The sequence below is a fragment of the Sus scrofa genome, chromosome 15 (genome assembly GCF_054392235.1).
Source record: "Sus scrofa isolate SSC_HxYL_T2T_F1_AM1 chromosome 15, Sscrofa_HxYL_maternal_Yorkshire_Landrace_v2.0, whole genome shotgun sequence".
NCBI lineage: Eukaryota > Metazoa > Chordata > Mammalia > Artiodactyla > Suidae > Sus > Sus scrofa.
In genome coordinates, this window is record NC_139397.1 from 32,999,759 (window position 1) to 33,025,259 (window position 25,501).

Sequence of the window (25,501 nt, forward strand, 5' to 3'; positions counted from 1 at the left end):
AAATTTGCCTTATAGTGGTCCTAGAAGGAGAAGAGTGAGAGAGAAAGGGGAAGAGAATTTATTTGAAGAAATATTGGCTGAAAACTTCCTTAACCTGGGGAAGGAAACTGACACTCAGATCCAGGAAGTCCAGAGAGATTAAGATGAACCCAAAGAGATCCACACCAAGATATATTATAATTAAAACGTCAAGAGTTAAAAGTAAAGTGATATTCCAAGACTAAGCCTAAACTGAGGTGCTCCAGCCATCAGCCAACACCAACTGCCAAAGGCCATCCTGGACCTCCAAGCTCAGCCAACCCTTCTGAATGAAGCCACATAAACAAGTTCAGGTGAAATCAACACAGGAATCATCCAACTTCCCATATAAATATTAGAAATAATAAATTCTTATTTTAAGCCCCCCTCAAAAATGTCAAAATTTAAATACAGGAAGCTAAAAGCAGCAAGGGAGAGAAACAACTTATTATATACAAGGGGACCCCCATAAGAATAGCCACAGATTTTTGAGCAGAGACATTGCAGGCCAGAAAATAGTGGCACAGTATATTCAAAATGCTGAAAAAAGAAAGTGTTTCAATCAAGAGTGCTCTACCCTGGTGTTATCATTCAGAATTGAAGGAGACAAAGAATTCTTCAGACAAACAAAAGCTAAAAGAGTTCATCGCCACTAAACTGGCCTTACAGGAAATGTTAAAGGGACTTCTTAGTCCCTAATGTTGAAGGGCACTAATTACTAACAACAAAATATATGAAAGTATATATACCACATTGGCAAAAGTAAAGGTGATGGATAAATCTCTTATAAAGCTAGCATGAAGGTCAAAAGACAAAAGTAGTGAAAATAACTGTAACTACAATAATTAGTTAAGGATGAAAAGATGCAAAATGCTGACATTGAAAATATCAAATGTGGAGATGAATGGATGTATAGAGCTTCAGAATGTGTTAAAGTTTAAGTCATTAGCTTAAGCAGACTGTTATAAATATAGGTTATTATATGTAAGTCTCATGGTAATAACTAAGCAAAAACTTCTAGTAGATGCATGAGAGATAATGAGAATGGAGTCTAAGCATGGCACTAAAGAAAACTAACAGACCATAATAGAAGAGAAAAGAAGAAGAAAAGAAAAGAGAGGAACTACAAAACAGCTAAAAAGCAATAAGGAAATTCCAATAAGTCACACCTATCAATAATTTCTTTAAATGTAAATGGACTAAATTCTGCAATCAGAACCGAGTCGCTGAATAGATTTAAGAAAAAAACAAAACTATATGCTGTCTACAAGAGACTCAGTTCAGATGTAAAGGCTCACAAACTGAAAGTGAAGGAATGGAAAAACTGTTCCATGCAAGTAGAAACTAGAAGGAAGTTGGGATGTCTGTATACTCATATCAAACAAAACAGACTTTCTAACAAAGACTGAAATAAAAGAAAAATAAGGACATTACATAATGATAAAGGGGTCAATCCAACAAGAGGTTATAAATATGTATGCACCCAACATAGAAACACCAAAATGTATAAATAATTACAAAACCTAATGGGAGAAATAGACACCAATCCAATAATAATAGGGTACTTTAATACCCTGCTAACATTAATGGAGAGATCATCAGGCATAAGATCAATAAAGTATTTTAGCTTAAGTGACATATTAGATCAGATGGACTTAACATACAGGTGCCCCTCAGAAACCATGGGGTATTGTTTCCAGGACCCCCTTGGATGCCAAAATCCATGCTTATTCAAGTCTCATATAAAATAGATAGTATTTGCATGTAACCTACCTGTATCCTCCCATATGCTTTCAATCATTTATAGATTGCTTATAATACCTAGTACAATGTAAATGATATATAACTAGTTGTAATAAAATGTCAATATTATTTAGATATTTGTTGAAAGACAGCACATTAAATGTTTTTTCTTTTTTAAAATTTTGTCTTCATTTGGTTGAATCTCTAGATGCAGAACACATGGATGCAGAGGGCTGACTCATATAGAACATTCACCCCAAAGGCAACAGAATACACATTCTTTTCAAGTGCATGTGGAACATTCTCTGGGATACATCATATGTTAGGCCAAAAGAAAGTCTTAATAAATGTAAGAAAACTGAAATCATGCCAAGCATCTTTTCTGACCACAATGGTATGAAACTAGAAATCAATTACAAGAAAAAAACTTCCTGGAAAAAGCAAAACATGGGGAGATTAAACAACATGCTGCTGAACAACAATTATGTCAATTAACCATTGTCATTGAGGCAAATGAAATTGCAAATACAACATACCAAAATATATGTGAAACAGTGCCTACTTCAAGAAAAAGAAAAATCTCAACTAAACAATTTAATTTTATATTTCAAGATACCAGAAAAAGAAGAACCAACAAGCATAAAGTTAGTAGCAGGAAAAATGTTACAAAGATCAGAGAGGAAATAGATGGAATGGAAACTAGAAAGACAATAGAAAATACCAGTAAAACTAAAAGCTGGTGCTTTTAGAAGAGTAACACAAAATTGACCAATTTGTAGAGGGACTTACCAAGAAAATAAAAGGATTCAAATAAGAAAAACCTGAAATGAAAGAGGAGACATTACAACTGATACCATAGATATACAGATACAAAAGTTCTTAAGAGGAGTTCCTGTTGTGACTCAGTGGTGACAGGCCCAACTAGTATCCATGAGGATGTGGGTTCAATCCATGGCTTCACTCAGTAGGTTAAGGATCCAGCAGTGCCATGAGCTATAGTGTAGATCACAGACACTTGGATCTGGCATTGCTGGGGCTGTAGCATGGGCAGACATCTGCAGCTCTAAGTGGACCCCTAGCCTGAGAACTCCCATTGCTGCAGATGTAGCCCTAAAAAGACCTCCCCAAAAAAAGATTTTGAGATACCTATGAATAATTATATGCCAACAAATTAGACAATATAGAAGAAATTGGTAAATTCTAGAGACATATAACCTTCTAAGACTGAATTATGAAGAAACAGAAAATCTAAATAGACTGCTTATAGGAAGAAATTGAATGAGTAATAAAAAACCTCCCAACAAATAAAAATCCAGGACCAGACGGCTTTACTAGTGAAACCTAACAAATCTCAAACTTTTCAAAAAAAAATAGAAGAGAAGGGAACATTCCCAAACTCATTTAAAGGGACTAGTATTACCCTGATACCAAAAACAGACAAGGACACCACAAGAAAAGAAAATTACAGGGCAATATGCTTGATGAACATAGATGCAAAAAACCCTTGGTAAGATATTAGCAAACCAAATTCAACAATACACTAAAAGGAATCATAAACCATGATCAAGTGGGATTTGTTCCAGGGAAGCAAGTTTGGTTTAACATCTACAAATCGATAGACATAATAAATCATATTAATAAACTGAAGAAATTAAACTCATAATCATCTCAATAGATGTATAAAAAGCATTTTACAAAATTCAATATATATTTATAATAAATAGTTTCAATGATGGAGGTGTAGGTGGAACATACCTCCACATAATAAAGGCCATATATGACAAGACCACAGCTAGTGTCATACTCAACACTGAAAATCTGAAATTTTTTCCTCTAAGATTAGGAAAAACACAAAGATGCCCTCTCTTGCCACTTTTTTGAGCATAGTATTGAAAGTTTTAGCCAGAACAATCAAGCAAAGGAAACAAAATGCATACAAATTGTGCAGTAAGAAGTAAAATTATCACTATTTGAGGATGACATGATTTTATATCTAGAAAAAAACTAAAATCTTTACCCAAAAACTATTAAAACTAATAAATTCAATAAATTTTCAGGTTACAAAAATCAATATATGCAATCCATTTCCATTTCTCTACACTAATAATGAACCATCAGAGCGAGAAATTAAGAAGATAATCTCATTTACATTTGCATCAAAGAGAATAAAATACTCAGGAACAAATTTAACCAATGAGTTGAGAGATCTGTATATTGAAAACTGCAAGATACTAATGAATGAAATTGAAGATGTAAATTAATGGAAAGATTTTCTGTACTTCCACTCTATAGAGTGGAAGTATTAATATTAAAATGCTCATACTAGGAGTTCCCATAGTGGCTCAGTGGAAACGAGTCTGGCTAGCATCCATGAGGACACAGGTTTGATCCCTGGCCTCGCTCAGTGGGTTAAGAATCTGGTGTTGCTCTGAGCTGTGGTGTAGGTTGCAAATGCAGCTCAGATCCTGTGATGATGTGGCTGTGGTGTAGGTGAGTGGCTACAGCTCTGATTTGACCCTAGCCTAGGAACCTCCGTATGCCGTGGGTATGGCCCTAAAAGATAAAAAAAAAAATTCTCATACTACCCGAAGCAATCTGCTGATTCAACGCAATCCCTATCAAAATTCCAGTGCATTTTTCACAAAAATATTACAAACAATTCTAAACTTTGTATGGAACTATGAAAGACCCCCAAATAGCCAAAGCAATCTTGAGAAAGAAGAACAAGACTGGGAGCATCATGCTCTCAGATTTCAAACTATATTACAAAGTTACAATAATCAAAACAGTATATTTGCATAAAAACAGACACATACAGTTCCCATTGTGTCTCAGTGGGTTAAGAACCCAATTAGTATCTATGAGGATGCAGGTTTGATCCCTGGCCTTGCTCAGTGGGTTAAGGATACAGCATTGTTGTGGGCTATGGCATAGGTCACAGATGCAGTTTTGATCCTGCTTTGCTACAGCTCCAATTCAGATCCAACCCCTAGCCAGGGAACTTCCATATGCCACACATTCAGCCCTAAAAAATGAAAAACAGAGAACAAACACATAGATCAATGGAGCTGATCAGAGAGCCCAGCATTAATCCCACACATATATGGTCAATTACTTTATGACAAAGGTACTGAGAACATTAAATGGGTAAAAACAGTCTCTTGAATAAATGATGTTGGGAGAAATGGACAGCCACATGCAAAAGAATGATACTAAACCACTACCATAGAGCATACACAAATATTAACTCAAAATGGATTAAAGACAATGGAATGTATGACCTGAAACCATAGAATTCCTGAAAGTAAACATAGTGGTAAGCTCCTTGGCATGTTTTGTTTTGTTTTGTTTTGTTTTTGCTTTGTGTGTATGTGTGTGTGTGTGTGTGTGTGTGTGTGTGTGTGTAAATACCTTTTTAAAAATAATTTTTATTGGAATATAGTTTACTTACAATGTAGTACAAGTTTCAGGTGTACAACAAAGTGTATCAGTCATATGAATGTATCTATTCTTTTTTCCCATATAGGTTATTACAAACTATTGAGTAGACTTTCCTATACTATACAGTAGGTTCTTGTTAATCATCTATTTTATACAGTAGTGTTTTTTTTTTTATTCCCACCCTCCCAATTCCTCCTTCCCCACAAGAGTTTCACCTATGGTAACCAGAAGATTGGTTTTAAAATCTGTGAGTTTGTTCCTGTTTTATAAATAAATTCTTTTTTAAATAAGTTTTTTAAAATAACTTTTTCATATTATTTTATTAGATTCCACATATAAGGGATATCATATGATATTTGTCTTTGACTTCACTCAGTATGCTAAGTTCTAGTTCCATCTTTGTTGCTGCAGATGCCATTATTTCATTCTTTTTATGACTGAATAATATTCCATTGTATATATGTACCACATCTCCTCTAACCATTACTCTGTTGATGGACATTTAGGTTACTTCCATGTCTTGACTATTGTAAATAGTGCTGCAGTGAATGAGGTGTATGTATCTTTTCAATTTATGATTTTCTCTGGATAGATGCCCAGGAATAGAATTGCTAGATCATATGGTATTTCCATATTTAGTTTTTTAAAGAACTTCCATACTGTCCTCCATAGTGTCTGCACCAGTTACATTCCTACCAGTAGTGTAGAATTGTTCCTTTTTTCCCACACCCTGTCCAGCATTTACTGTTTGTAGACATTTTGATCATGTCCATTTTGGCTAGTGTAGTTTGTACCTCATTGTAGTTTTGACTTGCATTTCTCTAATAATTAGTGATGTCGGCATCATTTCATGTGTTTTTTGGCCATCTGTCTGTCTTCTTTGGAGAAATGTCTATTTAGATCTTCTGCCCATTTTTATTAGGTTTTTTAATTTTTTGATATAAAGCTCCATGAGATGTTTGTATATTTTGGAAATTAATCCCTTGTCAGTCACTTCATTTGCAAATATTTTCCCCCATTATGTAGGTTGTCTTTTCATCCTGTTTATGGCTTCCTTTATTGTGCAAAAACTTTTAAGTTTAATTAGGCCCCATTAGTTTATTTTCGTTTTTATTTTCATTATTCTAGAACATGGATCAGACAAGGTATTGCTGAAGTTTACCTCAAAGCGTGTTTTGCCTATGTTTTCCTCTATGAGTTTTATTGTATCTGACCTTATGTTTAAGTCTTTAATCTATTTTGAGTTTATTTTTGTGTGCAGTATTAAAGAATGTTCTAATTTCATTCTTTTACATGTAGCTTTCCAGTTTTCCCAACACCACTTATTGAAGGAACTGTCTTTCTTCCATTGTACGTTCTTGCCTCCTTTGTCACAGATTAGTTGACCAATGGTGCGTTGGTTTATTTCTGGACTTTCTATCCTGTTCCCCTGATCTATATTTCTGTTTTTGTTCCATTACCATAATGTTTTAATGACTGTAGCTTTGTAGTATAGACTGAAGTCAGGGAGCCTTGATTCCTCCAGTTCCACTTTTCTTTTTCAATATTGCTTTGGTTATTTCAGGGTCCTTTATGTTTCCATAGGAATTTTAAAATATTTTGCTCTAATCTTGGTGATGATCTTTTGAACCTGATGCCAAGAACAAAAATACACAAGTGGGACTACATCAAACTGAAGAGCTTCTGCTCAGAAAAGGAGTCTATCAACAAAATGAAAAGACAGCCAACCAAGTGGGAGAAAATATTTATAAATCGTATATCTGAAAATGGGTTAATACCCAAAATACATCAACCTGAGCCTGGAGAGGACTTCTGGGCTTTGAATAGAGAGGGATTTTTAAGCATGAGAGAGAACATGGTCAAAGTTGCAAAGGCATGAGATGTATGAGTATTATTATAGCACCTTGATACATTTTCCAGAAATGGTCTAATGTTTCCTTTATGGTCCTCAGGAGAGCTTTTTCTCCATAAGTTTTGCCATGGATCAAATTTCATCTGGATAATTCATGATACAGTGTCGTAGTATCTGAGTTATTTGGAGCCTCAAGTCTCTGCTTCTCTACTTTCCCTTTAAGAATGCAGGTTCCTCCTAATCAGGCTTTGAGTCTTTGTTTTTCATCATAGAATATATATCCTGTATACAAAGTACATAATTTAGTAACAACAACAAGCATAATAGCATGGCATGCTTTTTTATAAAAAGGCAGTAAGAACAACAAAAACAAAAACAAAATCATTAGCTTGGCTGAGTGTCTCAGGATACATATGAGCTTGTATGCTTTTTACCAGTTCTTGGAGTGAATTTTTGCTGAACCATCTATTCTGGGTCTTCCAGTCCCTTTTTAAATTCTTGATGTTCATCCATGAAGAGTTAGTTTTCTAGGAGTACAAATAAAGCGAGTGGCTTAACCAGTTTATATCTGTGAAAAACTAAATGGTCATATACAAACTAATTTTTTAACCTTCTTTTCATCAGCTTCATGGAATAATTAAGTTGAAATTCCCAGTCCTTCTATAAAAATCAGTAATGTTCCTTTTAAAGCATATACCAAAGATTGAAGGGATGAAGTAATTCTGAACAGGCACTAATGGACTGACTCATTATTATTTGAATTGTTCTGCATTTGCTAGTGTTACTCAGTCATAAATCTTCATCTCTGTATAGGAAGCTACCTGGTTTAGTGGAAATCATTCAAGCATTAGAGTCAAATCAGTTAGGATTGAAAATTTGTTCCCTCCTTGATTTTTATGACAAATGACGTAGATGTCTTTGATCCTTAGTTTCCTGTATAACAAGAGAGTCATATTATAACCTAATTTGTAAGGTTGTCATGAGGATGCAATTAATTTATATATAAAGTCTAGGTTAGCATTTAGTAACCAACAGCTACTACTAATTATTTTTGTATAATATTTAAGAAACACCTTCTTAAAAGTTATCCCCTGTGTGCCTTTTATAGCATGAGAAGCTGATACATGAATTGGAAGAGGAGAGACACTTACGTCTTCAGAGTGAGAAGCGGTTGCAGGAGGTGACACTGGAGTCTGAGAGGAACAGAATTCAGATGCGTGGCCTGCAGCAGCAGTTCTCCAGGTATGGTTCTGTCCTGCACCTCTTTCTTCAGGAGCTGCATCTTTCCCTGCACCAATTACGCCTTTGCTTGAATTACCATTGTGCAAGCTCATGTTGCACTGGAGGAGGTAATGATCAGCAGTTTAGACCTTCTCTTCTGGCCTAGCCGTTCAGTTAGATTTGGACCAATTTTCTAGAGCTTTCCATTTGCACCTCAGTATTGATTTTATTGAAGCTTGTTGTCTTTTCTTCCCTAGTGGCTTTCCACAGTATCTTTTAGTAAGATGTGGTGGCTGTGTGCCTATAGGCATGTCCTATGAAAGATCAGCCAGGAACATGAAATCTCACTGGTCCTCATGATCCTATTTTCAGGTAGTGAGAGTATGAATCATTCAGTAAGCTCTTAAATATTATTTAGAGTAAATATCTAGAATCTGTAAAAAAAAAATCAATGAGCTTCTTTCCTCTAAAGAGACATAACTTGGTAGTTTCCATAGTGGCTCAGAGGATTAGAACCCAACTAGTGTCTGTGAGGATTCAGGTTCAGTCCCTGGCCTCGCTCAGTGCATTACAGATCCAGTGCTGCCCCAAACTGTGGTGTAGGTTGCAGATGCAGCTTGGATCCCACATTTCCATAGCTGTAGCATAGGCTGGCTTCAGCTCCAAGTCAACCCCTGGTCTGGGAACTTCCATATGCCGCAGGTGCAGCCACAAAAAGAAAAGATATAACTTGAATTTGAAAGGATTCCAAAAAAGGAGCTCTTCTTGCATTTAATTCCAGCACAGTAAGAATCTTTCAGCTTTCAATTATAGTTAATGTGGGGTCAGGCAAAAGTTCAACCTGTTATTTAGAATCTGTTTCATATCATGGAAAAAACCACAGACGTACAATTACAGTCCTGGGACCAGATATGGGCATCCCATGATGGACACACTTTGCTTTTATTTCTGTGAGTCACTTCACTGTTTGCAAAACCCAGTAAATAATTTTTGTTTCTTTTCTCCCTCATGAGATTATCCCCAGCAGAATCAAGTTTGAGAGGTTACCCTAAAATTTTCTTCAGCAAACTGTGTGGGTCTTGTCCTTAATTTACCATTGGGGTTGGATGTGATCAGTGATGGATCACTTGTTTCTGCATCTTGAGGCTTTTTTAATGGTATCTTAATTATTGAACATGTTCCAGGGGGAGACCAACGTTGAGCCTCCAGATGATTGATCTCATGGTGGTCGTTACCATGAGTGTTGGGGACTTTAGTATAGAGGTGTTTTGGAGGAACCGGGAAGAAAGGACGGATGACTCCTCTGTGTTCAGAGTCATAATTTAAACCCCATTCAACTCCGGGAGACTGTGATAATATGGGCATTGTCAAAATGCACCAATCAATACTTGAATAAACACGTGTCCCACCCCTCACAGGCTATTACTTATACAACCCTGTGCTCAATTTTTCATTCTGTTTGATGGCAGCTCTCACTTTATGTCTCCCACATTGAAACAGGAGATCCTCCCCCACCCTCTGAAGCAATGTTAACACAAACACTGCTTTGTAATATTTGCCTTTTGAATGATAGAAGAAAGGAGGCGACAAATCTTGCTACCCTTGTACCATCTAATTGAGATGTCTCCGTATTCGAGCTACTGATTTACAGGGCGGGAGGCATACCACAGTAAATATTTTCATAGGATGCCAGGTCATCTACTATAAATCAAATGACAATCCCATACATATTTGAGCTGCACAGGAGCAGAGGTGACATTCTAGGCTGAAAGAGAAAATAATTATCTGTAAACCAAATAGGTTGATTTTACCTACTGCTTTTGTGAAGGTTGCTTCCCCCAACAGAATCAGTTTCTCAGTAAGCACCACTGAAATTGAAGTTCAAGTCCAGTTATACCAACTAATGTAAATCAGCAAAAGATAGAGGATAAAGCATATTCAGCAGAGAAGATAACTATATAATAATTTAAGTAGACACACTAAACCATTTCTAAGGGCCATTTACATTATGAGCTTGGTAAGATGTTTCTCTTGAGGCTTACTTAAACAATCCTGTTCCTATCATCTAAATCTATATCAAATTCTCAATGCTGTAGAACATGTTTATAGCACATCCCCCTTGAACATGGTAAGCTCATATAAATAAGTTCTGTAATCCAAATGATTGTATTAAATTTAGAACTTTTATAGTCATAATCTTCTCTTTTTTTCTGGGTCAACAAGTTGCTTTTGTATATAATGATATCTAAGATGTAATGAGACTGACTTTGAGTATCATCCGTGGGATGCATGTTCCTTAAGTCAAGATAGTATATAAGCCTCAATCATCTGCTTTTCCCTGAGTCTCGTTGTCTTTGTGGGGCTTCAATATATACATAATTAAATTTGGCTTTCTTCTGTAAAAAAATGATAATATAATAACCTATATTTTCAAAGAGTATGGACTAGCTTACCATAAAAGGTAGTTTTACAATAACACCATTAAAATAAAAACAGAAAATAAAGACCACAAAAGGGGAATATGTCCAGTAATCGTACTAAGACAGCCTGGCATGTTTCTGAGAGTGAGCATTTAATTTGGCTCTAAGATTTGTGGTGGAAAAATGAAAAGGAAAATACAAGAGAATGCGTAATTCTATCTCTTAGAAAAAGGCCACTCCGCCTTAAAGAGAGAAATGTTATCTCTAGTAATAAACTCATAATAGAATGCATCTCATAGGCTCCTACAAAGATGGAATTGAAGGATGTAGTAGACAATGGTCCAAGATAGTCTAAATTAGGATCAGTTTGTAAAAGTATCCCTACTTTTGCTGTGTCACTTATATCTGCAGAGTTCAGTTTCATACTATACAAATTAAGTCCATTCCTAAGTGAAAACAAGTGGGAAGAACTCAAGTGCTCAGGGTTCTTAAGTCAAGCCCATGAACTTCAAGTTCATGGGGACATGTAGGTATACACGTGTTATATCTTTCTAATGCTTCTTTTATGAAACTCGAGCACAGGCATGAGATACAAAGGCCTGAGCTGAGTTGGTTGAGGTATGTTCCTGGTATGTCTGATAGTCCTGTAGTCATGGAAGCATCTAAAAGTAGTTAAGGAGATTCCGAGGCTCAGATTTAGGGATGACATGAGGCATTGAAGGAGAAAATGAATAATGAAGTTAAAAACTGGGACAATTCGATGTATGTGTGAAGTAGAATGCCAGTGTCAGAATGAACAATTCAGAATTAGTTGGAGGCTTGCTATTATGCAGTTTTAGTCAGGTGTTGGGCTTGGTGGCTTAGAGCCTTCAGACAGACCTGAGCATTTGTGATTATCTGTGGTAATGAGTCATGGGATCACTTAGGTGATAAAAATCTATAAAAAGTGTTTGAATGAGTAGTTCTCTTTTATGTCACTATCAAACTTTCATTCATAATCCCTTCCTCCCTCTTGACCCCTGATTAGGGTATAATGATCAGCAGTGGTCCGAAATTTGGGCAATTAAAAAAAAAAAGATGTGACCGAAGGTTACATAATTAACTCTGAACTCATAAATCAGAAATTACCTGCATGGAGAGTGATTCAGGCAGCCATAACCAACTTGATTCAGACCATTTACCTTCTTTAATACAAATACAGAGAAGAAAAAAGATACTTTCAAATTAAATCTCCTCATAGATGAAGGCATGAATCAAGCCAGATACAATAAGGTGCTACTTGGAGGCAGGTGATAATATCATTATGGCTGCCCCTTCTTTCTCTGATTATTGAGTGATATAAATCAAAGATACTTTCCAGATGCTGTAGTGGTCATTGAACCCATTGTCTGTGCAATATACGTGTCTGGGGATATTTTATGTGGTATTAGCTTTCCGCAATTATTGCCACCCTCCTTTTAACTGTGATTTTTTTTTTTTTTTTTTTGAACTGTAACTGTCTAGCCAGTCAAGGTCAATGGTGTAAACTGAGGCTATGATACCACCTATGTAAAGATGATCAATGTTTGAACCCTCAGCCTCTTTACTCTACCTTGAGAGAGTGAAATGTTAGTATATCACTTAGATTTACCTAAAGAAGCACTTCCAGGGACACCGTCTACAACCAGATGGGTATATTCAGGTAGAATAACAATGATTTCTAAAAAACATACTTGTGAAGAAACAAGCAACTCTGTGGGTACTGATTTCATGCAAACCATGCATGGTTTGCACATCTTTGAACTGGCCCCTCTGGAAATAATGCAATTGATGTGTAAGTTGTTGTTGAAAGCTGCTGTTCATATCAGACATTCAACGAGCTTTACTGTGTGAGCAATAAGATAGAACACAGTACGTGTCCTCAAAACTTGAAGACTCTAGATGGAGAAGCCTATGTATATATGTGAACCAAACAACATATTTGTAGTTTAGTTGTAAATGAAGAGAAAGTTTGTCTAAATTTTGAACAGCCAGACTTCATATTTGTTAATGGTATATTATGCAAAACCACAAGTCAAAATGGATGAAATTACTGATTGCATAATGATGCTAGCAATGATAATACATGTGTTTATTGAGTGACCCCTCTATGCTGTGATATATTTGAAGCTTTAAGTTAGAATCAGTTACCGCAACCACTATGGAAAACAGTATGGAGGTTCCTCAGAAAACTGAAACTAGAATTACTAGATGATTTGGCAGTTCCACTCCTGGGCACATACCCAAACAAAACAATGATTCAAAGAGATATATACCTCCCATTGTTCACTGCAACACTGTTCACAATAGACAAGACATGGAAACAACCTTCCATCTACAAATGAATGGATTAAGATGTGGTACATATATACAACAGAATGCTTCTTAGCCATAAAAAAGAACAAAATAGCATTATTTGCAGCAATGTGGCTACAACTGTAGGTTGTTATACTAAATGAAGTAAATCAGAAAGAGAAAAACAATACCATATGGTATCGCTTATATGTGGAATCTAAAATATGACACAGATTAATGTATCTAGAGAACAGAAAAAGATTCACAGACATATAGAACAGATTTGTGGTTGCCAAGGGAAGGAAAGGGATGGACTGGGAGTTTGAGGTTAGTAGATGCAAACTATTACATTTAGAATGGATAAGCAATGAAGTCCTACTGTAGCTACTATATGGCACTGGGAACTATAGCCAGTCTCTTGGGGTAGACCATGCTGGAAGACAGTATAAGAAAGGGAATGTGTGTGTATATGTGGTGTGTGTGTGTGTATGGCTGGGTCACTTTGCTGTACAGCAGAAATTAGCACAACACTGTAAATCAACTGTATTTTAATAAACTTTTTTTTAAAAAAAGAAAATAGAGCAAATAGACATCAAGGTCCTACTGCATAGCATAGGGAACTATAGCCAATCTCCTGGAATAAACCATAATGGAAAGTGGATATTTAATGGAAACCAATATTTTAAAAAAGAATGTACATATATGGTTTATAACTAAGTCACTTTGCTATACAGCAGAAATTAGCACACTGTTGTAAATCACCTGTAGTTTAATTAAAATAAATAAAATAAAATAAAACAAAATAAAATAAAATAACATTAGAATCAACCTGGTAGACTCCCCCATCAGGCAGTTTTGTAAACTATCTGCAGGTAGAAAACCTTATCATACCCAAAGCATTAGGAATTAGTTATTGTTTCCTGGCAACTTTGAAATTTTCCATGCATGATGGCTGCGGGTGTGTGTGTGCATGTATATACACTGTGCAGTGTAAATTTAAGAAAAGGAAACAATTAAGGTTTGTCACCTCACCTGTAATTGACTAAGACAGTTAAAAATCACCCAAATGGAGTCCAAGCCTTCCACTCTCTACCTCCAGGATTTCTTTTGCACCTCTTTTGACCTTCTTTCCCTGCCCTGTTATTTGCTGCCTTGAAGTGATTTCTTTGCTTACTGCAGATTTCTTCTCTCACAGTTGATTGCTAGGCCTAAGTGCAGTCTGCTGCTTGCTGAACTTCAAGGAGATGTACATGGAGATGGTTTTACTGCTTAACTCGTTCACTGGTCGCCGTTTACATTATCAGCTTTCTGAGACTTTACATGGAATCCTCAGGTTCATTTCCTGCTCCCAATTTGGAAGCTGTAGGCACCTGGCATAGAAATGTGTGTTGGAGATTGTAATACACCCTTCAGTGTTCTGCCCACATAGCTCCTTGTACCTCTTTGTCTGTCTGGAACATTTAAAGAACATTTTCTCTCCATCTCTAGTAAGAGTGAAACATGACAAGATGAGATGAGCTGTTGGTTGACCTTTGAGCAATCAACAGCACAGAGTTCTCCTCTTCTCCACTTGTTCTGGTCCTGGACTGTTCGTCAACTTGAACCTATCACAGAGACTCACTCTCTTGAGTGCCTTTTCTTCCTGGTGATTGTAGAGGACAATTTCCTGTTGATTTGCAGTTGCTATTTCCACACCATCAGCAGTGTTTCTGGCTGAAACTTGTCGTAAAAATGGAAGCCTCTCATTTGCTCCTCTGGGTGGATCTAAGAAGTCTTGGGGTTTTTTTGTTTGTTTGTTTTTTGTTTTTGTTTTTGTGTTTTGCTTTTTAGGTCTGCACCCGTGACATATGGAGGTTCCCAGGCTAGGGGTTGAATTGGAGCTACAGCTGCTGGCCTATACCACAGCCACAGCAAAGCCAGATCTGAGCCTCATCTATAACCTTCACCACAGCTCACGGCAATGCCAGATTCTTAACCCATTGAGCGAGGCCACGGATCAAACCTGCAACCTCACGGTTCCTAGTTGAATTCGTTTCTGCTGCACCATGACAGGAACTACCAGAAGTTTAAAATGATGAAGCAGTATTGGCCAAATGATAGCTTTTCTTCAAATGGCAACAGATGGAAGAAAAGAGTTTATATGGCATCTTTGTAAAATTCTTGGTTAACATAATATGGATCATACTTTGATGTCAGAAATGTATATCTTAGTGGTCTGGTGTGTAAGTTCTCGCTTGAGCAAAGCAGAGAGAGGCTAAAACCAATTATGTAGAGAGTGGAAAGAAAGGAAACCTCTTTCAGCTCTCTGAGCAAATACTAACTTAATGTGAAACATTTCTTAATTTACTTGTAGTTCTCCTTCTGCATAGGACATGATGACCTTGTCACAAGTTTTTTAAGTTCTTAATAGAGCTGAATATCGTTGAGTAGACATCGCACAAGTTACATTGCCTATTTTTCATGCCTGGTAGAGAAAACATAGAGTTCCAATTTCGTTTTAGTGTTCAAAAGAACACTGTGCTATTTAATGGGTTTTTTAAGACATGGTTCTAACCCTACTTGTAACTAGCTTAACAACCTTGCTTAAGTAATTTGACCTTTCTGGAGCTCATTTTGTTCGTTTGTAAAATGAGGAAGTTGAATTGCATTGGTTTACTGTGTTGTAGGCTTTTAAAAAAGGCCATGTATTAGGACTGAAATGCATTTCCTGAGTGAAGTTATAATTGTACTCTTGTAGCCAGGCCTTCATGAAGTTCTAACAAGCAGGGATTTTTGCTTGGAGAACTTGGATTTCTTATTCTCCACCTTGTGATGACAGTGGTGCTCTATGGGACTGGATTTTCACCATATCCCCATATCTGGCTACTTGACTCTGGAGAAGTTGAGATGAGAAAACTGCCAAGCCCAGATGAAATATTTCTGTTGAGGACAGCCAAATTGCATACTGAGGAACCTGGCTGGTAAAAGGAAGCTAAGATCCTCTACAGCGAATATAAGCATTATTGCTCTTGGCTCTGATGTTGTCTGCTTTAAGATTTATTTGAAACTGTTTGGGGAAAAGGCTGCAAGAGAGAACTTTATGACAGCTAGAATTGTTTTCACTTCTAAACAATTTCTCTGAAGCCATAGCCATCAGTAAAAATACCAGTGATTTAGACTCTCCTACAAAGTTTTTTTTTTCAATTACCCATTATAACTCTTAATGTGTTACTATCCCCTCCGAACACCCTTTTTCTTCTAAGAAAATAAATGCAGGTTATAGGAGAATATGGTTTATTTTAAAATTGGAAACTAAATCCATTCCTGCTTTAAATAATAAATGCTTTTTTTTTTGTCAGCTTTACAGCAAATCCATTTTTAAGTCTGTATTTTGATCAGTTTTGACAAGCATATACCATCATGTAACCACCACATGTCCCTGAAAAGTTCCCTCATCTCCCTTTGTTGTTAGTTCCCTCTGCACACCCTAAGCCCCTGGCAATGATGATTTCTCTCCTGCCTTTTCCAGAAAGTCTTATCACTGGAATGTTGAACTTTTGTGTGTGTCTGGCTTCTTTCATTAGCAATTCTTTTGAGATGCATCCCAGCTATGGCTTATATTAGTAATTCATTCCCTTCCATTGCTTAGTCGTATTCCATTGTATAGAATTACTGCCATCAGGTTTCCTCCAGTTATGGTTGAGTTTAAAGTTCCTATAAACATGCAACTTTCATGCCTAGGTCTTGGTGTGTTTTCATGTCTCTTGGGAAGATAACTAGGAATGGAATTACTGAGTCATATAGAAAGCCTCTATTTATCTTTACAAGAAACTGACAGACTGTTTTCCAAAGTTGCTGTGCCATTTTACATTCTCACTAGCAATGTCTAGGAGTTCTGGTTGTCCCATGTTGATAAGTGCTTCTTGAAAAACAAAACACAGGGAGTTCCCTTCATGGCTCAGTGGTTAACAAACCCAACTAGGATCCATGAGGACATGGGTCCGATTCCTGGCCTTGCTCAATGGATTAAGGATCCAGCATTGCCTTGAGCTGTGGTGTAGGATGGCAGCTGTAGTTTGGATTTGACTCCTACCCTTGGAACTTCCATATGCCACAGATGTGGCCATGAAAAAACAAAAAACAAACCAAAACCACAGATACCAAAAATTACTCAAAACATATTTGGGTAAATTAATTATTTTAAGGTGAATACTCTTATAACCAATACCAAGTCAAGAAAGAAAACTCTACCAGCCCTCCAGGTACTTTTTCCCAGTCTCAGCCTTCATCTTCCCCCAGTAAGTAACTATTATCTTGATTTTTGACCAGTAACTTCCCTGTGTTTTTAATAGTTTTTTCTTTCCTTTAATGTGTACCCCCAGACATTTTAATCCTTTCTGTTTGTTATAAAACTGATTATATCCTTTAGGTTTCTTTTAACCAATAGGTTATCCTCCATCTCTTGCTTTTTCCTCAAATTTACTAATATACCTATAATATTTGACCTATAGAGTTTCTCACAGTGTAAATTTGTTTATTACTGTTTTTGAGGTAGTTCAGTGGGCCCCTCTGACCTCCATATTTTCTGCGAAACATTGCTCTTAAAGATCTAAATAAAGATTTAAAGGTTTTTGTTGCCTATCCAAGGGGCAGAGAATGCTTCTAATATTCCCATATATCTTTATTTAATTTTTTTTTCTTTTCTCCACAGCATATGGAAGTTCCCGGGCTAGAGGTAGAAATGGAGCTGCAGCTGGGGCCTAGACCACAGCCATCGCAATGCCATTTCTGAGCTTCATCTGTGACCTACGCAGTAGCTTGTGACACTGCCAGATCCTTAACTCACTAAGCAAGGCCAGGGATCGAACTTGCATCCTCATGGACACTGTGTTGGGTTCTTAACCTGCTGAGCAACATTGGGAACTCCCTCATATATCTTTTATACTCCTACCAATGACCATGGTGCCCATTCAAACAATTTTTGTTTTGAATTAGGTTGAAAAATGAATGAATGAATACAAGAATGACTGAGTACCTTCACTGAAGCAAAAGGTATAGCCAGCCTTGTGCTCCGTCTTAGGTTAAACATATAGAAGAATTTTAAAGATAGCGTGTTCATGCTAGAAATTTACTTTCAGGAGAGGCTTTAGAATGGTCATTCCTGGGGATCTTTAAAATTTTGATCATGGTCATCATTCTTAGAGTTATAAACCCATGACGGCCTGGGAGGATGAGGAACTGATTTCTCATTCCTGGGTTTCTCTGATAGAGTGCCCACCTATAAAAGATGAGTTGTTTGTTTCAGAATATTCTTTGCAGAATTCCTGTCTGCAGGGCACTAAATGGAATTTGGTGCATTGAAAGTTTGCTTCCCATAGGGTAAAATTTACTTTCGGAGAGTGTTTTATGACCCTCAGATAACATTTATACCAGTCTGTCTAGGGTAGCGTATGGGACAAATGCAAAGGCAGCAGTCTTAGTAATGAGGATTGTTGTTCCGATTACCTTTTTGGTCCATAGGCAGTGCATTTAATGAATGGCATTCCCGGAGAGTATATCTCTGCGTGCTGCTGGCAAACACTTGGAACCGTTCTTTGAGATCCTTTGTTTAATTTGTGAAAAATAATTCAGTGAAGATGGTTCTTGTTTATAAATGTCTACATCTGTTGCTAACAAACAGCCTCAAGCTTTAAGAACACTTCCAGAGAATAAAGTAGGGAATTAGCTATGCGGCAGCTATGGGGTTCTGACAAAAGAAATGTGATGTAGTTTTCATTAACGTGTGTTTCAGAATTCTTGCCATATTTCTCCTGATCAAAGGTTTTTTTCACCTGTTGTTTGGAGGAGTAGCAAGTGACAGGATGCATCCGCTCAGAGCACTGAGTTTCATTTTGTGTAATTTCTATAATATTTCTAGCCATTAGTTTTTTTAGTAAGCATTTTAATTAATATTGATATCGACATGGACACAAAAATGATGACATTTTACAGTTTTATTTTTCACTGTTTCTAAGAGCATTCCCTACATTCTTTCATTCAATTCTCATTATAACCTTATGCGTGGTAGGCAGGACGTGCTGCAGTGTCATAATTTAAATAAACACAGTATTGAAACTTCAAAAAGGAAGTAACTTGTTCTGGTCACATCACCATGAATACCAACCTAGATCCTAGATCCTTTTGACTTTTGGGTGAATACTTTTTCTATTCCCACATTCACTCATTTTGTAGTTTAGGATTCATGATAGAAAATGAAGATTTCCAATGATATCAGAAGCAACTTTACTTCATACCAATCTCAGCCTACATTATAAATTCATACTTTCTGCCACAGATGGTGTTTCTTAAACTTGATCATCATCCCCTGACTGAGACTGTACCCAAGAGAAACATGGGCCAGGGGAGAAATGAAATTATATCAACTTAAACAGAAAACTTTGGTATCTATCATTTTCTTGTTTCAGAATTCATAAGGAAAGTCCAATGGTTGTATCTTTAGTGCCTCTTTTATGGTCTGTATTGTCAAGTTGGCCAGGTGGATATTTTTGTACCGCACTATCAAATTAGCTAGGTTGATGATAAAGTTCGTATCTCTAAACATCCAGGTTACCATCAAATGACAATCACATTTATGACATGGACTGCATAATCATTGAATTTAGCTAAGATGACCCAAATGTTGCCTCTGCAGTTGGTTTGAACAATATGCATTTAGCTAACAAAGCCTAGTTCCAGGTTCACTTTCTTCTTGATAACCTTTGAGAACATTCTGCCTTCCTCACTGTACTGTTACACAGACTTTAATTATATAATTATAATATTTTTCATGCTAGCATTTTCAGACCTTAATTATGATGTATTCCTCTCAGTAGACTGTAAATTTCTTCTGGTTCTAGATTGATATATAGTAGATGCTCAGTGAATGTTCTAGCAGATGAATAAAGCGGTATTTCTAATGGACCATGTTGCTGTTTCAAGCGACTGTCTACTGACCACTCACTGTGGTTGATATTTGACCATGCTGGTGCCAAATCATATTTACCTAAATAATTTTTACATATCTCATTAAATTTAATTTTATTTAAACATTTTTCTGTCCAGACAGTATTTTTGCATTAAAAGTAGGATTTTTCCATCACTATTGAATCAAAGTGATTTTTTTTTTTTAATGACAAACTTAGTTTGACTCTGTGCTAAGCAAGGTGATAGGGATAGGGCACAAACTGAGTCAGTTATGTCTCCTGCCTCTCAGTATCTTATGGTAAAGATACAGTCGCATTTGGGGACAAAATTTAGATCAATTCAAATCTTTGTCGCAAGAAAGAGAGAGAAAAATGACCTTAAAAAACTGTGCTAGCCAGAAAGGGATTCATTTGAAATGAGTATTGAAGTGTGTGTTGGGAAGAATGATTTAATACTGAAGAAAGACATTTTAGGTAAAGAGAATAGAAGACAAAGATGCGCCTGAAGCTGTGAGATTCCCCGAGGGATTTCAGAAGCAGCTGGTAGTCCGGTGTGGCTGGGATTTAGTTCCTCTAAGGCCCTTATTTAATTACACTAATGCTTTCAGCATCTCCCTGCGTCTTGGTTAGTGGAAGATTGCCTGGCCTACCTTTACAGTGTTGATCTTGGGAACATCCTAATCACGCAAGTCAATCTTACTTTGAACCCTTTCCCTGAAGCCCAGCGGTCACCTTTGGTGTCAGCAACACTTTAAGAATTGATTTCCGTTCCCTTAGCAATTCGCATTATTGTCAAGAGAGTCCCCAGTGAAACAGTAATATATTTCTCATATTTCCAATATGCATGACACACATAACACTTATAAGTCTATTGCCTTTTCAGAAACAATCATCAAAGTGCAAGATATGTTATCAGGAAAATACCCTACAGGACTTTGTAATAGATGCCAATGGCTTCAAGATTCTGCAGACCCAGACTTTCTGAACAGTCCCTCTTGAGTAAAGAATTAAGGAGTAGAGTAGTGAAGTTGTAGGGCCTGCCTCAATGTACCTAAAGCCCAGTTTGGGAAAGGCCAGGAGCTGGAAGGTTACAATGTTGGTGAGAACATCCATCATTTAAGAAAAAACCTGGAGAGACAAGAGGACTGAGTAAATTCACAAGGAGAAAACTCTTAGATATGAACAGCAGCAAAGCTGCAAACCTGAAACTTCTATGATGATCCTTTAAACAGAAGATACCTGAGATTCATATGTTGAACTCATTGAATTTTTAAGGAGAACTAACCATGGGCCAGATACTATTCCAGGTGCCAGAGGTATGCCAGTGAAATAAAACTGAAAAATGTTTCTTCCTCATGAAGGTAACATAATGCTACATGTGATTTTATTCTCAAAACAACCCTCCATGGAAATATTCCTATTACCTCTCTTTTATAGATGAGGAAATTGAGGCTCATACAGGTTGAATAACATGACCATCATCACACAGCCTGAATGTATTATAACTGGGATTTGATCTCAGATAGCCTGGCTCTTGGCCATTACTCTATACGATGTCCTGTTTCTATTACCTACAAAAGAACAAGTGAGCTAATATTTCTTATTAACCTTGGACCAGTTACTTTGGGGAGAGCTTTAAACATGTCATCTCATTGTTTACTTTCCTGCAAAGAAGTATTGGGATCCATATTTTATATATAATAAAAATAAAGCCCAGAGAAGTTATGTAATTTACAAAAGGTCACACAGCCACTAAAAAGCTGAGCCAGGATTCCACTCAGGTCTCTCTGTCCCTTAAGATATATTTTCTTGGAGTTCCCGTCGTGGCTCAGTGGTTAATGAATCCGACTAGGAACCATGAGGCTGTGGGTTCGATCCCTTGCCTCGATCAGTGGGTTAAGGATCTCACGTTGCCGTGAGCTGTGGTGTAGGTTGCATATGTGGCTCGGACCGCGTGTTGCTGTGGCTCTGGCATAGGCCAGCAGCTACAGCTCCGATTAGACCCCTAGCCTGGGAACCTCCATATGATGCGAGAGCGGCCCTAGAAAAGGCAAAAAGACCAAAAAAAAAAAAAAAAAAAAAAGATATATTTTCTTCCTATGGTACCCTACTAAAAGCAATAGATGTAAAGCTTCTGAAAAATTCAGTTATTTCTTTCATGCAGTCTTTATCGTTAGAGCAAGTAAATGCAGTGTTTTGGATATATACCAGTTTGCTGAAACTTTTCTTCCAATTTTTTCAAGAATCGGTGAGTATCTATTCATTGCTCATCAAATGTTCTGCATTGCTGACAAGTATTTCTGTCACTTTGCATAAGACACAAAACTATTTCAGGCATATGTTTTCAAGCCAACTCACCCTAAAACTTTTAATAATTAAGTTCAAATATAATTGCACCTTTTCTCAGAATTACTTGATTCAGGAACCTCTAGCAATTTGAGAAATTCATCTTTAGTTAAATTTGAAGTAAACATTAGATGTAAATATGATGATTTTTAAAATCTGATATCATATCCATTAGACAACTTATCAAAATACTCTCATGTAGATTTCCTCCTTATTTTCAACATTTCAATCAAGATTTTTCTATTTTCATATACATATAATCATCAATTCACCAAAAAAAAAATACCAGATAGAGGAAGGTGAATATATATTATGCTCTAATTTATCTGAGAAGGAACTGGGATTGTTTTGTGTACATGTATGAGCTATATTTGGAAGGATAAACTAAAATCTCAAAAATGTTAATTAAAGATGGAAAGAAGTGGGATAAGAATAGAAGCTGAATTTTTCTGAATAATTTTGTTTTGAGAATTAGACTTTTAAAATATGTGAATGCTGAATGTAATTGTAGCATAACATCTAATTTAAAACTTCTGAAAAATAGAAAGCACAACAAAATGAATACATCTGACTGTAAAATGAGTTGATGACAAAATTACACAGAGAAGAATCGTTTGAGGTAACTTCAAGATGTAGAAGTTCATACATTCATAGCAGGATACATTGAAGACAAAAAGAAATGCACCTTAGGCTGTACACCTAAAACTAACACAATGTTATATGTCAAATAAATAAAAATAATAATAAATTCAATTATCTGAAAAAAAAGAAACACAACACATGTAATTGTTTTTAGTAATCATATTTTGGGAGGTAGTATTGCTATTGTTACTTTGAACAAAGTCAAATAATGTGACTCTTTTTTAAAAAGACTCCTGATCCAATTTGAAAAGCCTTTTACTAGTCAAAAACGTCTCAATTTGTGTATAAATAGGTATAATAACAGTAGTGTATTGAAAAACACCATTTATGTCTAACTCTTTAAATCTTTTTGTTCCTAACAATACAAAACAACCCCCAGACAACCATTAGAGCATGCTATGGAACCAACTCATTTTTTTCAAAACCTATAAATAAAGGAATCAGGCATTTATTCCATCTTTCCTTTAAGAACTGTAACTAAATCACTGTAGAGGAGCAAGTTTCCCTTTATAGCATATTTCAGATAATTAATGAAGAAAGAATGACATTATTAGAATATATTTTGCAACTCCTAATGGAACAGTGGGTCTAGGCATGGTCACTGCTGTGAGGCAGTGCTCCTTGGCCTAGGAACTTCGGAATGCCACAGATATGGCCAAAAGAGAAATGAAAACAAAACAAAACATGAACTATTTAAAATATCCAGGAAATATACCAATCTTCCAGCTGTCTCCTGTCTTCTAACATTTCATTTGTTTTCTTTTTCTTTTTTTTTTTTTTTTTGGCTTTTTGCTATTTCTTTGGGCCGCTCCCGCGGCATATGGAGGTTCCCAGGCTAGGGGTCGAATCGGAGCTGTAGCCACCGGCCTACGCCAGAGTCACAGCAACGTGGGATCCGAGCCGCATCTGCAACCTACACCACAGCTCACAGCAACGCCGGATCCTTAACCCACTGAGCAAGGGCAGGGACCGAACCCGCAACCTCATGGTTCCTAGTCGGATTCATTAACCACTGCGCCACAACGGGAACTCCCCTCATTTGTTTTCTTTTTATTCTTCACTGAAATCAGGATCCCAGTCAAGTTCACACAATATCTCTTGAGACCCTTAATCTATAGGTTTTCTCCCTCACCCCCCTTTTTTTCCTTGCAGTTTATTTGTTGAAGAAATCAGGCATTTCGTCCTATAGAATGTCTCTTTATAGGACATTTCAGCTGATTAGTGAAGAAAGAATGACATTATTAGAATAGATTTTGCAACTCTTAATGGAATAATGGGTCTAGGCAGTGATCATCATTGGCTGCTAACATCACAGTGAGGGACAATTGAACCGTTGTAGAAATGCACAATGCCACTTATGCCACTTAGGAAACTATCTAGTCACACACTGAACCAGAATGAAATCAAGCCTGCAGATCTAGGGACCAGTTTACAGGAAACATCAGGACAATAGGTTGAGCGAATTTCAAATTACAGGAACTTCTATGGGACAAACAGTCTGGTTTCTTCAACAAATAAACCGCAAGGGGGAAAAGTAGGGGGAGGGAGAAAACCTATAGATTAAGGGTCTCAAGAGATGTTATGTGAGCTTGATTGGGATCCTGATTTCCATGATGAATAAAAAGAAAATGAGATGTTAGAAGATAGAGAGTTGGAAGATTGGTATACTTCCTGGACATTTTAAATAGTTCATGTTTTGTTTTGTTTTCATTTCTCTTTTGGCCATATCCGTGGCATTCCAAAGTTCCTGGGCCAGGGATTGAACCTGCCTCACAGCAGTGACCATGCCCTGTTCTTAACTGCTAGGCCACTAGGGAACTCCTACAGTTCATGTTTTAAGTGTGGTAATATGTGATCACATTTTTAAAAAAAGATTCCATATATTCTAAATATACATACTGACATAAATATATGATTTGCTTTAAATAGGCTTGGAGTGGGATGAGGCATAAATGTGAAATCTCACTGGCCACAAGTTGATTATGAGTAAGCTGCGTGATGGGCACATGAGAGTTTCTTATGCTATAATCTCTACTTCTGTAGATATTTGCAACTTTTCGTAAAAAAGTTAAAAGAAGAATATCTCAGAACATGCTATTTCTTATTGTGGCTTATTAGCTGTAATCTTAGTACTACCAAAGAAATTTTAACAGAATGTCAAACAATTACTCTTTCACTTGTAAGCTTGTAATTTACTAAAAATAATTCTGATACAGCCCCACCACTAACATATACCAGGGCTGTGAGAGTGAAGTGGTACCCATGTTCCTTATGTCCAGTATGTAAAGTCATAAGCCAGATTACTGAACTATCAAAGAAAATATGTCCTACTCCCTTACCTGGATAAGTATACCTTCATTATGTCCTGGAAGACCAAATTCAGGTTTAAAATTCTTAGATTCCTTTCTGTGTTTTGTACCAGACAACCAACCCCTAACTCCTGACCTGCAGCCCCATGGTTTGGAACCCTCCCTTTCTCTTCCCACTCTAAGCCCTGCCTTTCCTTACCATGAGGGGCCTCAGCGCATCCTTCAGTTTTCACTTCTATGTCCTTTTCAGAGTTT

At 36.7% G+C, this 25,501-nt stretch overlaps 1 protein-coding gene across 10 annotated transcripts in view; it reads left to right on the forward strand.

The window, feature by feature from the left end:
• Nucleotides 1-25,501, forward strand: part of NCKAP5 (NCK associated protein 5) — a 1,198,715-nt gene that overhangs the window by 665,462 nt on the left and 507,752 nt on the right. For all 10 annotated transcript variants that reach the window (XM_085001422.1, XM_085001423.1, XM_085001426.1 and 7 more), the window contains one exon: nt 8,163-8,296. In XM_085001422.1, the coding sequence (XP_084857548.1) occupies nt 8,163-8,296 (134 nt within the window). The remainder of the gene's footprint in view (nt 1-8,162; nt 8,297-25,501) is intronic.